The sequence below is a fragment of the Carassius carassius genome, chromosome 19 (genome assembly GCF_963082965.1).
Source record: "Carassius carassius chromosome 19, fCarCar2.1, whole genome shotgun sequence".
NCBI lineage: Eukaryota > Metazoa > Chordata > Actinopteri > Cypriniformes > Cyprinidae > Carassius > Carassius carassius.
The window spans coordinates 888834-902840 of NC_081773.1; the positions used below are offsets into that span (position 1 = coordinate 888834).

Sequence of the window (14007 nt, forward strand, 5' to 3'; positions counted from 1 at the left end):
TAATCTTAGTTAATGTTAATTTCAACATTTACTAATGCATTATTTAAATCAAATGTTGTGCTTTTTAACATTAGTTAATGCACTGTGAATAAGTGTGAACTAACCATGAATAACTTTATTTTCATTAACTAGCATTAACAAAATTTAATAAATGCAGTAATAAATGTATTGTTCATTGTTTGTTCATGTTAATTAAAACATTAACTAACATTAATGGAACTATTCTAAAGTTTTACCAATTTGCTTTAGTCATAACACTTTACAATAAGGTTCATCAGTCAGTGTTAGTTAATGCATTAAATAACATGAACAAACAATGAACAATATATTACAGTATTTATTATTCTTTGTAAACTATATTTAATGCTTAATGCTAATGCAGTCATTTGTTTTTAGGTCATGTTAATCCACAGTGCATTAACTAATGTTAACAAGCGGAACTTTTGATTTGAACAATGCATTAGTAAATGTTAAAGTTAACATTAACTAAGATTAATAAATGCTGTAGAAGTATTGTTCATTCTTTGTTCATGGTAACTAAAATAGTTAACTAACATTAACCTTATTGTAAAGTGTTACCATTTTAGTTTTACCTGCGAGATGCTGCTCCTTACACTGTGCCCACAGTATTAATACACAAATTATAGCACGGTTGACAGCATTTTCTATAAATTAACATTAAATATAAAATCAACAATTGAAGGATGAATCATCAGGTCTTACTGTAACCAAAAATAAAACATAAAACAACAACAACAACAATAATAATAATAATATGATGATGATGATGATGATGATGATGATGATGATGATATTTTGGGTCATTAGGCATTATGACATTATATTAATTAAGCAGTGTATTAAAATAAAAAAATGAAATGAAATGCACTTCAGCACAGTGGAAGCTGACACAATCACTCTATCTCCAAAGAAAAATAAGGGCTACTGTCAAAGATATGATGTGTGGGATATTAAGAGGCACCAGAACTTCCACACAGGATGAGCAGTTTAGGTAGCCAGTGACACATGCCCAGATCAGAGACTGCAAGTGTTTAAACTTCACCAAGAGCTGGTCATGGGCTGTGTTCTTACCCCAGTCTAGATAATCTGAGAGCTAAAGGACAGTCCAGACACGAACAGAGACACAAGCCTGGTCACAAACGGGTCAGAAAATGTGCTGTGTGTTGTCTTCAGATCAAAGCCTTGCTGAACTTGATCATGAACCAGAAAATGACATGACTCCAGGTCTCATGGTGTGTGGTTTGTGATGAGATTCAGGACTGAACTGGTTATTGCTGGCTCTGTCAGACACTCAGCGTCATGTTCCTCAGGATCCACTGCTGTGATCGCCTGCCGCTGCAGTCTCTGAGAGTGGGAACCATCTTATCCTCTTCAGAAGGCATGTCCAGACACTGGTTACTGTTCACATGGAGCAGAGTCAGCCGCTGTGGGCAGACACAGATTTATAGAGAAATTAAAAACAAACAACACTTGAAAAATAAAATGTTGTGGATAAATCTCACACTTTAAATATAAAATCAAACCGTGGCTTTATGATTGGTCAGATCACCTGTCAATCAAGCTTCCTGTGAAGGGTCGATGGATGCATCACAGATTTTGCTATATTGTTTAAATCGCAGTATGTCAATTTATCTGCAGGACTCCTTAAAGTAATAATGGGTACTATCGAAGCACTGCTTCATGAAGCTTCAAAACCTTTGCAAATCATTTGTTTTGAATGGTTAACATCAACTGGCTAACATTCTTTAAATACTGTATTTAAAGATAGAAAGAAAGAAAGAAAGAAAGAAAGAAAGAAAGAAAGAAAGAAAGAATGAAAGAAAGAAAGAAAGAAAGAAAGACAGAAAGAAAGAAACAAATAATCAATTGCAAAGTATTAGAATTACCATTAATTTCCAAAACCTTGCAGTCACGCTGTAAAATCTTATAGTTTCAAAATGACAGGGAACATACAATAAGTATATTTCTCCAATTCTCTAATTGTGTGGTAAAGCATCTTGCATCTTTAAAGATGAGTAAAACATAATTTGGGTTTGTGATTTTTGCCGAATGTTAAATTTGAGCCCCAGTTTAGCTATTTGAGCCTTCAGAGTAGCTATTTTGCACACTCTCTGAAAGCATCGTGCCATCCAGAGGCGGATAATGAGAGCTGCTGCCCTGCTGAGTCCAGACGCCCTTCCAAAAAGCCTGGAGACTGCGGGTGACTGCTCCTCAACAGCTCTGAATGAAAGTAATCAGTCACTGTCTCACACTGAAAGATAGGTGAGAATATGCACTGTTCTGCCTCTCCTCAACTGTAGGCTGCTCAGACTCTGATGCTATTTTACAGTTCATCCAGCAGACAGCATGACAAATGAGTTGACCGCATGCAGTCTCGTGTTTGGTATGAATCACTGAGCATTTAGAGTTCATAATGAACAGCAGCTTTTCAGCAAACAAGAATCCTTGATTCCTCGATAGCTATTGTATAAAGCATACAATTTGGAATAGAGCACACAAGTCAGAGACTTTTATTATAATTTTATGGTGCCTTTTGAAGCTTGACAACCTTTGCTTGCTGTCTGCTTTACCTGTATTTATAGTGAAGTATTAGTTTGGAAAGAGTGTGATAACAAGTAGTGACAGAATTAAATGTTTTACTAGATAAACAATTCAACACTTTAACCTACCTACACCCCCCCCCCCCCCATCAAACATACACACACACGTTTTGAGTAATAATAACTACATTTAAACTCATTTTGACCATGTGAGGAAAATTATTGCAGCCATTCACGTAAAACCATAGTTTTAAGTTAAAATATTCATGAGCCCCACAGCCTGTCAAGCATAAGCATGACAGACATGGATATGCTGACAAAATGTATTATAAGGCCATAATCCACCATTTGCAATCAACCAGCTCACAATTCTGAAAATTTTAATTCATGTTTGCAATCAGATTATTGCAGTTCTATTATAAAAAATGGTTGCTTGACTGATGTTTTCTTAAACAGTTTCTTTAGGTGTTATGCTTTCAAATTAAATTCCGTATAAATGTATCATACTGCATGCATTTAAACTGTGCTGTGTTGTGAAACAATGCCTGATGAGATTTAAAATCACTTTCCACATCATTCTGATGCTTCTATATCCAGCTGCACATCAGTGGCTCTGTTACATATACAATAGCTAAATACATACTTTTATAACTCAATTTATCTCTTCCCTATACTTCTTAATTTTTCATTACATTCTTTTTCATTCTTAATTTTTACTATTAATGTGAATGAAGTAAACTGTTGCTGTAAGCCAAAAAATAAAAATAAAATAATTTAATTTGTATTTATCATAAAAAAAAAAAAACTCCATTACAAAAACTAAATTATATCATAATAGCTGAAATATGTCCACCCATTGGAAGAACTCATATTCAAATTAGGTCCCTTACATTATATCTGACCACTGCAATCAACAATTACAGACTCTCTTAAATACAACATGCGCAATAAATGAATCAAGTCTGCATCATGATCAAAGTGTTTCTAAAATCTTAAATTTTGTATAGCTCTGTTTAGCATATCAAAGAGAGCATTCCTACATGACAGTAGCTCAAACACAAAACAACAACATAAAAAAATAAATAAAATAATAATAATAATTTTCCATCTGACATAATGTGGACAGAAGATAAAATACTATCTGGGCATAAACATAATTTACCACCAAATGATGCCAATGCCCAGATCAATTTATTTGTGTATTTATTTACATACTACTTAAAGGGATAGCTCACCTAAAAATTAAAATTCTGTCAGTAATTACTCACACTAAAGTCTTTCCAAATCTGTAAGACCTTCGTTCATCTTCAGAACACAAATTAAGATATTTTTTCATGAAATGTGAGCTCTCTGACTTTCTCATAGACAACAAGAAATGTAGCAAGGACATCGGTAAAATAATTCATGTGATATCAGGGGTTCAACAGTAATTTTACAAAGCGTAATACTTTTTGTGCACATTTTTGAGAGTAGCGTATAGATACGTTGTTTATGCTTTGATCTGATTGAAAACAACAATTTATTTCACTATATTTCATGGTAATTACATTGCTGTCTATGGGAGGGTCAAAGAGCTCTCTGAATTCATCAAAAGATTATCTTTATTTGTGTTCCGAAGATGAATGAAGGTCTTACAGATTTGGATTTGTTTTTATTATTATTATTATTTTTACTACATATTTAAGATAACGTCTACTTGGTAACACCTACTGTCAATTGGTTTCTTTTATAGGTAAAAAAAAAAAAAAGTTATGGACAATATTAATCTTAATATTAATAGAAATACCAATTAAACATTGATAAAAATGGGTTATCCACTTCCAGCTTTTTTACCTGTACTGAAAACAGTCCAGTATGCTGCTTGATACTGCAAACTGGTAGTTGTTATATCATTTTATTCATCATGGTAATCCTAAATTCTTTGGTTTGCAGCAAAAATCATTGTCCCATTTACTTAGAAACAATTGTGTGCATCTGAGTAGCAAAATAAGCTGGATATAGTGACAATCTATTGAACTGGTCAAAAATGGAATGTGTTGGAAATGTGTTGGAAATGTGTTAATGCTGTATGTTTGAGAGAGTAACACAATGTCCTTTGTCACAGTAGGGTGGAGAAATGGATGGAGGTGAGGAAAATATTAAGCAGTAATATATGGAACTATTAGATTAGATACAGTGGGGTTCGAAAGTTTGGGCACCCCTTGCAAAATCTGTGAAAATGTGAATACTTTTCAAAAAATAAGAGAGATTATACTAAATGCATGTTATTTTTTATTTAGTACTGTCCTGAGTAAGATATTGTACATAAAAGATGTTTACATTTAGTCCACAAGTCAACAAAATTGCTGAAATTATTAAACCCTTGATAATTGAACCCTTGGTTCTTAATACTGTGTGTGGTTACCTGGATGATCCACGTGTGTCTTTCTGTTTTCTGATGGTTGTGCATGAGTCCCTTGTTTGTTCTGAACAGTTAAACTGAGAACTGTTCGTCCTGCAGATTCTTCAGTTTTCCAGCATCTTTGCATATTTGAACCCTTTCCAGCAATGACTGTATGATATTGAGATACATCTTTTCACACTGAGGACAATTGAGGGACTCAAACACAACTATTGAAAAAGGTTCAAGTGTTCACTGATGCTCCAGAAGGAAACAATATGCATTAAGAGTTGGGGGGTGAAAACTTTTGAACAAGATGAAGATGGCCAAATTTGTCTTATTTTGTTGAAATATAATTTTTTTCCATTTAGTTCTGCCCTTCGTAAGCAACAGAAGATACTTGTATGTTTCCCGGAACACAAATTAAGTACAATTTACCTTAATCTTCAAATTCCAAAAGTTTTCACCCCCCAACTCTTAATGCATCTTGTTTCCTTCTGGAGCATCAGTGAACACTTGAACCTTTTTCAATAGTTGTGTTTGAGTGCCTCAATTGTCCTCAGTGTGAAAAGAACCAAAGGTTCCCAAACTTTTGAATGGGGTTATTTTAATAATTTCAGCAATTTTTTTCGTCTTGTGGACTAAAATGTAAACATCTTTTATGTACAATATCTTACTCAGGACAGTACTAAATAAAAAAATAACATGCATTTAGTATGATCTCTCTTATTTTTTGAAAATAATTCACATTTTCACAGATTCTGCAAGGGGTGCCCAAACTTTCGAACCCCACTGTATGTTTTTGCTACAATGGCAGTCAAAGGCTGGGTAGTTCTCAGTGATTGACGTAGGATCAGTGTGAGGGGGTTGCAGAGATCTCTGTGTGAGCTGCTTTTATCTGTGTGCATCTGAGCAGGACACAGACAGCTGTGAGCTCTTCACTAACGTCAATAACACTCCTCCAAACTCGTGCCTCTTTTACCAATAACATAAAACATATATCATTCCTCTATAATAATGGGGTGTTTGAAGAAGAGGTTTATAATAACCTTCAGATCAGGACAGCTAAGATGATAAGGACGATAATAACATATAAGGACGTCCACAACCTTTTAAAAAGTCTAATTTAAAATGCATTTGCAAAGAGGTAGTTTAAACAACTAAACTACTCTTTTTAAAAGTTACATGTTTTCATAAGCTTATATCAAGTCATATTATATATATATATATATATATATATATATATATATATATATATATATATATACACATACACACACACACACACACACACACACAGTACAACTTTACTTCTACAATCGATACTATTAGAGATAAAATTGTAACCATTCAGCCGTCAGCTACAGTATCGACAGTGCACTATAGACCCCCTGAGGAACAGTTCCACTCATTCTCTACTATAGGAGAGGAAGAATTGTATAAACTTGTTAAATCATCTACACCAACAACATGTATGTTCAACATGTAGACCAAAATGCAGCAGCAAGAGTTCTTCACTGCACTGGCTCCCTTTCAAAAGTTGTATAGATTTTAAAATATTGCTTATTACTTATAAAGCTCTGAATGTTTTAGCACCTCAGTATTTGAATGAGCTCCTTTTACATTATAATCCTCTACGTCCGCTACGTTCTCAAAACTCAGGCAATTTGATAATACCTAGAATATCAAAATCAACTGCGGGCAGCAGATCCTTTTCCTATTTGGCGCCTAAACTCTGGAATAACCTACCTAACATTGTTCGGGAGGCAGACACACCCTTGCAGTTTAAATCTAGATTAAAGACCCATCTCTTTAACCTGGCTTACACATAACATACTAATATGCTTTTAATATCCAAATCCGTTAAAGGATTTTTAGGCTGCATTAATTAGGTAAACCGGAACCGGAAACACTTCCCATAACACCCTATGTACTTGCTACATCATTAGAAGAATGGCATCTACGCTAATATTAGTCTGTTTCTCTCTTATTCCGAGGTCACCGTGGCCACCAGATCCAGTCTGTGTCCAGATCAGAGGGTCACTGCAGTCACCCGGATCCAGTACGTATCCAGACCAGATGCTGGATCAGCACCTAGAAAGGACCTCTACTGCCCTGAAAGACAGCGGAGACCAGGACAACTAGAGCCCCAGATACAGATCCCCCGTAAAGACCTTGTCTCAGAGGAGCACCAGGACAAGACCACAGGAAACAGATGATTCTTCTGCACAATCTGACTTTGCTGCAGCCTGGAATTGAACTACTGGTTTCGTCTGGTCAGAGGAGAACTGGCCCCCCAACTAAGCCTGGTTTCTCCCAAGGTTTTTTTCTCCATTCTGTCACCGATGGAGTTTCGGTTCCTTGCCCCTGTCGCCTCTGGCTTGCTTAGTTGGGGTCACTTCATCTACAGCGATATCGTTGACTTGATTGCAAATAAATGCACAGACACTATTTAACTGAACAGAGATGACATAACTGAATCCAATGATGAACTGCCTTTAACTATCATTTTGCATTATTGACACTGTTTTCCTGATGAATGTTGTTCAGTTGCTTTGACGCAATGTATTTTGTTTAAAGTGCTATATAAATAAAGGTGACAACTTGACTTGACAGTAGTCAACATTTGAAGTGGATCAAAATCATTCATCAGTTGTCCTAAAGCCTAAGACCGAAAGGTGTTTTTGTATTAGGATCATTTTAATGAACTTTTTTGATCCACTTCAAATGTTGACTATTGTATATATAAACAAAAAAGTGGATATGTGTATGAATGTGTGATATATCTGACAGTAAATTAAATGTAAGTTCAGAAATTCAAACCAATAAATGTTGTATCCTTTGGAAGATAGTATATATGTGTAGAAATTATACTGTACTGCCATCATTCATTTGCTAATCCTTGGTGAAACGAAAAAAAAACCTCTGAGTGAAAAATACTTAAAGACACAGGCATGAATGAAACGTTGGTGACCTAACAGATGCCAAAAAAAAAAAATGCAGATAAAAAATGCTGGAGTGGCCATTCAAATTCAGGGTTTAGACAATAAAAGCCCCTCATTCTGTCTATGCTGAGCCCAGCTGCCATGTAAGCGTGACAGTGTATTAATGCAAAGGGTCCGTCTTCACAAGCCCGGGCCATGAAAGAAACATTCACAATGAGATCACTTCAAAAGAGCTGGTAAACAAAGACAGACCCATTTCAATCCACCACGAACAGATAATCAAGCCGCCTTCTCTGATCTGATGCTAAATAATTGCTGGAAGGGGTGGCCATGCTGGCTGCCAGTAAATCTTCATTTCACCATAATTCCACTATGTTTATGTAATAAAAACACATTTCAAATGAAATTTAATTTGACACAAAGGTGCTCTGAAGGTCCTTGAAATAGCGTTATATGATAGCAGCTCTTGTGATGTCTGTTATTGCATTTGTGTGTCTCTGAGTTGCTGTCCCATTTCTCTCAAAAGGTCAGCAATAATTGCTCCTAAACGCATGGAAGCCTACGTTGAATTTGGACTCACAGTACAGCCTGAACTCCATAAACCAATTTCACATCAAAAGGCCTCACATTCAATAAATACTATAACCAAAAAACTATTTCACAATTTAAAATTAAATTAATTTATGTGAGGTTCATTCTCAGGAAGCCATTAGTGTCCCGTGCTTCTTCCAATGATTTGGGATTTTATTTTAAAATAAAATAAATTGTGTTACATTTAAATTATACAGGATTTTAAATACATTTATATCAGCTAACATTCTTTAAACTGTTTATTTAGTAGTAGTAGTTGGGACACATCCCCTTATTGTGGTCCCCAAATTAAGAATTAAGAAAAAAGCCTTTTTAACCCTCAAGCATCCTTCATATAGCATCCCTTAACTGGTCCTTCATGGACAAATATGTGATCCCAATTTATCTTTTTAAATAAATCTTCAATAAAATAAAAACTATTAATTTATGTTTTGTCTGTGTGTGTAAATATTATTATTTTGTTTGTTTTTTACCTATAAAAGTAATTTTTTTTTATGTAAAGAACATACAGAATTAACAAATATTGCTTCAAGTGTGATTGCATCATATAACAATTGCTTCTAATAGTGTTCATCGTCTTGTTGACTATGTCTTGTATACATTTTTCTGAAAATTCCTGTCATTTGCACATAAACTGATCACCCCTTATAATCTACTATTAAATATTGTACATATTTATAAGCTTCTTATTTTCTGTAAAGTTGCTTTGTAATGATTTGTATCGTAAAAAGCGTGATACAAATAAACTTGAATTGAATGCGTTCCCACTTCTGTGTGACAAAATAAGGAGTAATTAAGAACTTTGCTGAATCTAGTCCTTTGTGTGTGTGTGTGTGTGTGTGTGTTTATTCAGGTGGCAAATTTAGGAAAAGTAGCCAAGTCTTGTACTGCTCAGATTACGGAAACTATATATATAGTCATATATAGTGAAGTGAAGTGACATACAGCCAAGTATGGTGACCCATACTCAGAATTTGTGCTCTGCATTTAACCCATTCAAAGTGCACACACACACACACACACACACACACATATATATATATATATATATATATATATATCTCAAACTAAATAATTGTATCCAAGTTTGGATGCTTGAGGGTAACAGGCAAACTAAACCCAGAATGATGTGCAAGATACTCAGGCTTTTCAGATAAACCTGATAGTTCCCTCAACAACATGTGGTGTAAAGCACACTATTCACTACGGCAGTTCTAATAACTATCTACACTCTCCTCACCTCTACAGGCTGATTTTGGACTACTGAGACTTTCAAAACTGACCTGCCATCAACAGGGAGTTGTTGTAGTTAAAGAAAGTAATCAGTTGGGCTGTAGTAGAGCTTCTGAAAAACCTCCTGCCGGGTGAAGTTTCGGAGGATCCAGGCCTGAAGGGGACTATCATCACAGTACTCCACCGTTGGGCCGTATGTCCCATCCTCCAGCCGACTGATGGTCAGACATGACTGGGTGATGATGTGCAGGAAGGTGTGTTTCTGATGGTTTCCATGAAAACATGATGATAAGGAAGTCAAAATGTGTCCAAGTCTTTTACCTTATAAATCTTAGTTTTAATAGAAGAACACTTTCTTTAAAGTCTGACTAAAACATAAAAGCACATGCAAAATACTTGATTATAATTATACTTGATTATACAAAAAATAGTATGTGTTTCAGTATTACATTTAAAGACAATATATTTTAATACTAAAATTCATCATTACAAATGTGTAATTACAATTATATTATAAATACATGAGATTACATTAAAGTGTTTTTTAGTTTCCAAAAAAGACTTGACAGCACATTTGGCACTTTACACCATATTACAAAGACAACAGAAGTTATAATGATGAAATCACGTATGAAAATGTACTTAAGTCCTAATTAGGAGGATCAAAAAGCATTCTACAGGTCAGCTAACTGGATTTAATATACATTTAATTAATTTGTATTTAATTGCAATTAATATGGAATTAAGTGTATTTTTATTTGTGAATTAAGGGTATATAAACTATATTGAGGCCACAAATGAAAATTCTTTTAAAGGGATAGTTCAAACAGTTGGTGGTTTCCATCAGTAAAAACAGGAAAATAAATACTATGGAAGTCAATGGGAACCACTAACTGTTTGATTACCAGCAATCTTCAAAATATCTTCTTTTATGTTCAACAAAAGAAACCAACTCATACAGGTTTGGAATGACATGAGGATGAGTAAATGATGACAGAATTTTAATTTTAGTTAAAACTATCCCTTTAATGCATACAAATCATTTAATCTTAAATTAAATTAAATGATTTTGCGTTAATGGCAGCAGTACTTGCGCTGACATGGACAAAGCCTGATGATCCATGTTAACTTGTTTATTTCCAGGTTTAAATTTGGCTTTTGAATCCCAGATTTTCAATATGGTCTCAGACTCCACTGTACAGCATCTACACACAGAAGCTCTAAACAAAGGCACAAACTAATGGAGGTCACGGGAAAAGGGTCAGATGCGAAAATTTTAATGTAGGGCTGGATTGTCAGGCAATAAGTGTGGGTGTGTAGTTTGTGTTCACTGGTGTCTGGTAATGACAGAAATAAACTGGAATGGGGCTGACTTAGGTGGAGCAATGCTGCGTAGATCTCTTTTTTTACCTTCTAAAATAGCTATTTAATTGGAAACCAGAAAACTGAGCAACTGGCTCAATCTCGGTAAACCCAAATCATCAATTTTCACATGCAGTATGAAAAACCTGAGAGCTATTTTTAAACCAAATGCCTGTCTATCTGGTTGCCAGTAGTTTATGGATATATGGGAAAAAGAATCACAATTTAATGATGGGAGATTCTAGAATGTGGAATGTTGTCAGTATCATCTTTCTTTATATTTTGATCATTAAGTCCTGCAGCACAAGCCTCCAAGTGATAGAATAAATACAGACAGCTGAGAGGTAAAAACCAAACACTGGACACGTCTTTGTGTCCAGCATCAAAATCGAAGCCACAGAGGAGATCTATTTTTAGACGGCTTTTGATTTCTTGAGCCCCTTTGTTTTTCCAACACTAAGGTCCCTTATGGCTCAAGTGTGATGTCCTCTTTTAAATCAAATAACTAATCTAAGGAATAAAAAAAATCAATTTCTGCAGAGGCTTAAGGAAATGTTATAGGGCTGTATAGTAAACAAATATGTAGTACCTCCTTGCTATGTATCTACAAGTAAAGGCCTACAAGTATATGTCTGTATTTACGCAAATGTGTTTCTAAACCACTCACAGTGTGACTCAATTACAGCAGGGATCTACTTCACAAACACCTCTATTAGAATATTCAAACAACATACAGCAAAACACAGTTCAGATGATCTTACCTTAAAGTCATACTCCCATTTGCCAACATACTAAGAAATGTTAAGAGAGAATAGTTCATCAATTTCCAATTAAATGCACAGTGTCTCAAATACACAGTACTACATCAGGATGATCCATATTCAGAGACGGAAGAATTATAAGATATTGCAAAAATATAGAAGCACACAAAGTGGATAATAATGTGATATGCAGCCCCATCAGGTGGTTAAGAACAGAGTTTTCTTTTTAACTAGCTGCAGGTCTAATGTGATAGGTAACATTTTTTTTTTGAGAACCAATTCTCACTATTAACTAGCATGCTAGCACACTGGCTGTTTATTAGTACTTATAAAAGAACATATTAATGCACAATTCTGCATGACTGGGCTATATTTTGGATCCCTTAATCCTACCGCATATCTAAAGTTAACAATAAGTAAAGTTAAACTAAAGTTAACAAATACTTCGTATTTGAAAGTAAACATAGCCTATTTAATCAACAAATCATATGTCAAAATATGCATAAAATAGTACAAAGTTTGCTAAAAGTATTGTTTTGAACAAGTATTAACTTACACATTAATATATATATATATATATATATATATATATATATATATATAAAGTAGGGCTGGTCATTTAGTGCATTAATTAGATTAATTAATTATGGAGAAAAATAACGCGTTAAAATTATTAACGCATTTAACGCACTTGCCTCGCCCCAGACCTATGTGGATCATCTGCTATTTCATACAGTCGATTGATTTAAGATTCAAGAGTCAAGATTTTATTTGTCACGTACAAGTTAAATGACACACAACAAGCAGTGAAATGTAGGTCTGGCCAACCCAGGTCTGGCATACTCTTTTTAGACTGTGCGAAAAAAACATAAATAAGAGAAAATTGAATACAAATAATGAAATATCCGACAAGGAGAAAAAAAAATCAGAAGAATTAGATACAAATAATGAAATATACAAAGAAAAAATAAAAATGAAAAAATAAAAAGAATAAAAATAAAAATAAAAACAAATAATAAAATATATACAATATATTAAACTACTACACAGGTGCTGTGTAGCGTTGCTACAAGAACTGCTATACAGATGATGTGCAGAGATGTAAAGAATATGCAGATGAGTTGCATAGTCCTGAGCCTCTCTGTTTTTGGCATCAGACTGCGGTAGCGTCTGCCTGACTGTAGCAGATGAAACAGTGGATTTCTAGGGTGGGTGGGGTCTTTAAGGATCTTTACAGCCCTAGATTTACATCTCCTGGTGTGGATGTCTTGCAGAGAGGGGAGAGATGATCTGGTGATGCGCTCAGCGGAGCACACTACTCTTTGCAGGGCTTTAAGATCCTGGGCTGATCTGTTTCCATACCACGATGAGATGCACTGAGTCAATATACTTTCTATAGCCCCGATATATAAAGTTTTCAGGATTCTAGGGGAAACCTTGAATTTTCTCAGGTGTCTCAGATGGTACAGTCGTTGTTTGGCTTTTTTAACTTGAGCTTGGATGTGGTTAGTCCAAGTGTGTACCTCGGAAATGTGTACACCAAGGTATTTGAAGCTGCTCACTCTCTCAACTGGGGTTCCTTTAATGATGAGTGGGGTGTAGATCCGCTGCTGCCTCCTCCTGAAGTCCACAACCAGCTCCTTGGTTTTGCTGACATTCAGAAAGAGACAGTTTGTTTGGCACCATAATGTCAGACTCTCTACCTCATCAAGGTAGGCAGCCTCATTGTTGTTGGAGATGAGGCCCATAACCCCTGTATCATCTGCAAACTTGATGACAGAAGTGGAGGTGTGAGTGGACACAGTCATATGTGTAGAGCAAGTAGAGCAGCGGGCTCAAAACTTATCCTTATGGGGCTCCTGTACTCAGGTGGATGATGTTGGAGGTGGTCTGACCCACCCTCACTACCTGAGGTCTGTATGATAGAAAATCAAGAACCCAGTCACAGAGCTTGGACACCAGATTGTGGGGGACCATAGTGTTGAAGGCTGCGCTATAATCTATATACAGCAGCCTCACATAGTTCCCTTTATTGCTGTCGATGTGGGTGAGAGTGGCGTGCAGGAGATGGGACACAGCATCCTCGGTAGACCTATTAGGGCAATAGGCAAACTGAAGTGGGTCAATGTTGTTAGGGATAGAGGAGCAGATGGTGTTCTTGATAAGCCTCTCAA

General features: G+C 35.3%; 1 protein-coding gene across 2 annotated transcripts in view; it reads right to left on the reverse strand.

Moving 5' to 3' along the window:
• Positions 1-880: 880 nt before the first annotated feature.
• Positions 881-14007, reverse strand: part of galnt13 (UDP-N-acetyl-alpha-D-galactosamine:polypeptide N-acetylgalactosaminyltransferase 13) — an 82289-nt gene continuing 69162 nt past the window's right edge. Inside the window, exons 12-14 of one of the 2 annotated variants that reach the window (XM_059499466.1) lie at positions 11834-11863; positions 9761-9972; positions 1352-1445 (exon numbers count right to left, since the gene is read on the reverse strand). In XM_059499466.1, the coding sequence (XP_059355449.1) occupies positions 9787-9972; positions 11834-11863 (216 nt within the window). In that variant the 3' untranslated portion in view covers positions 1352-1445; positions 9761-9786. Of the gene's footprint in view, positions 1446-9760; positions 9973-11833; positions 11864-14007 lie in introns of both variants that reach the window. The other variant, XM_059499467.1, reaches the window with a different exon arrangement.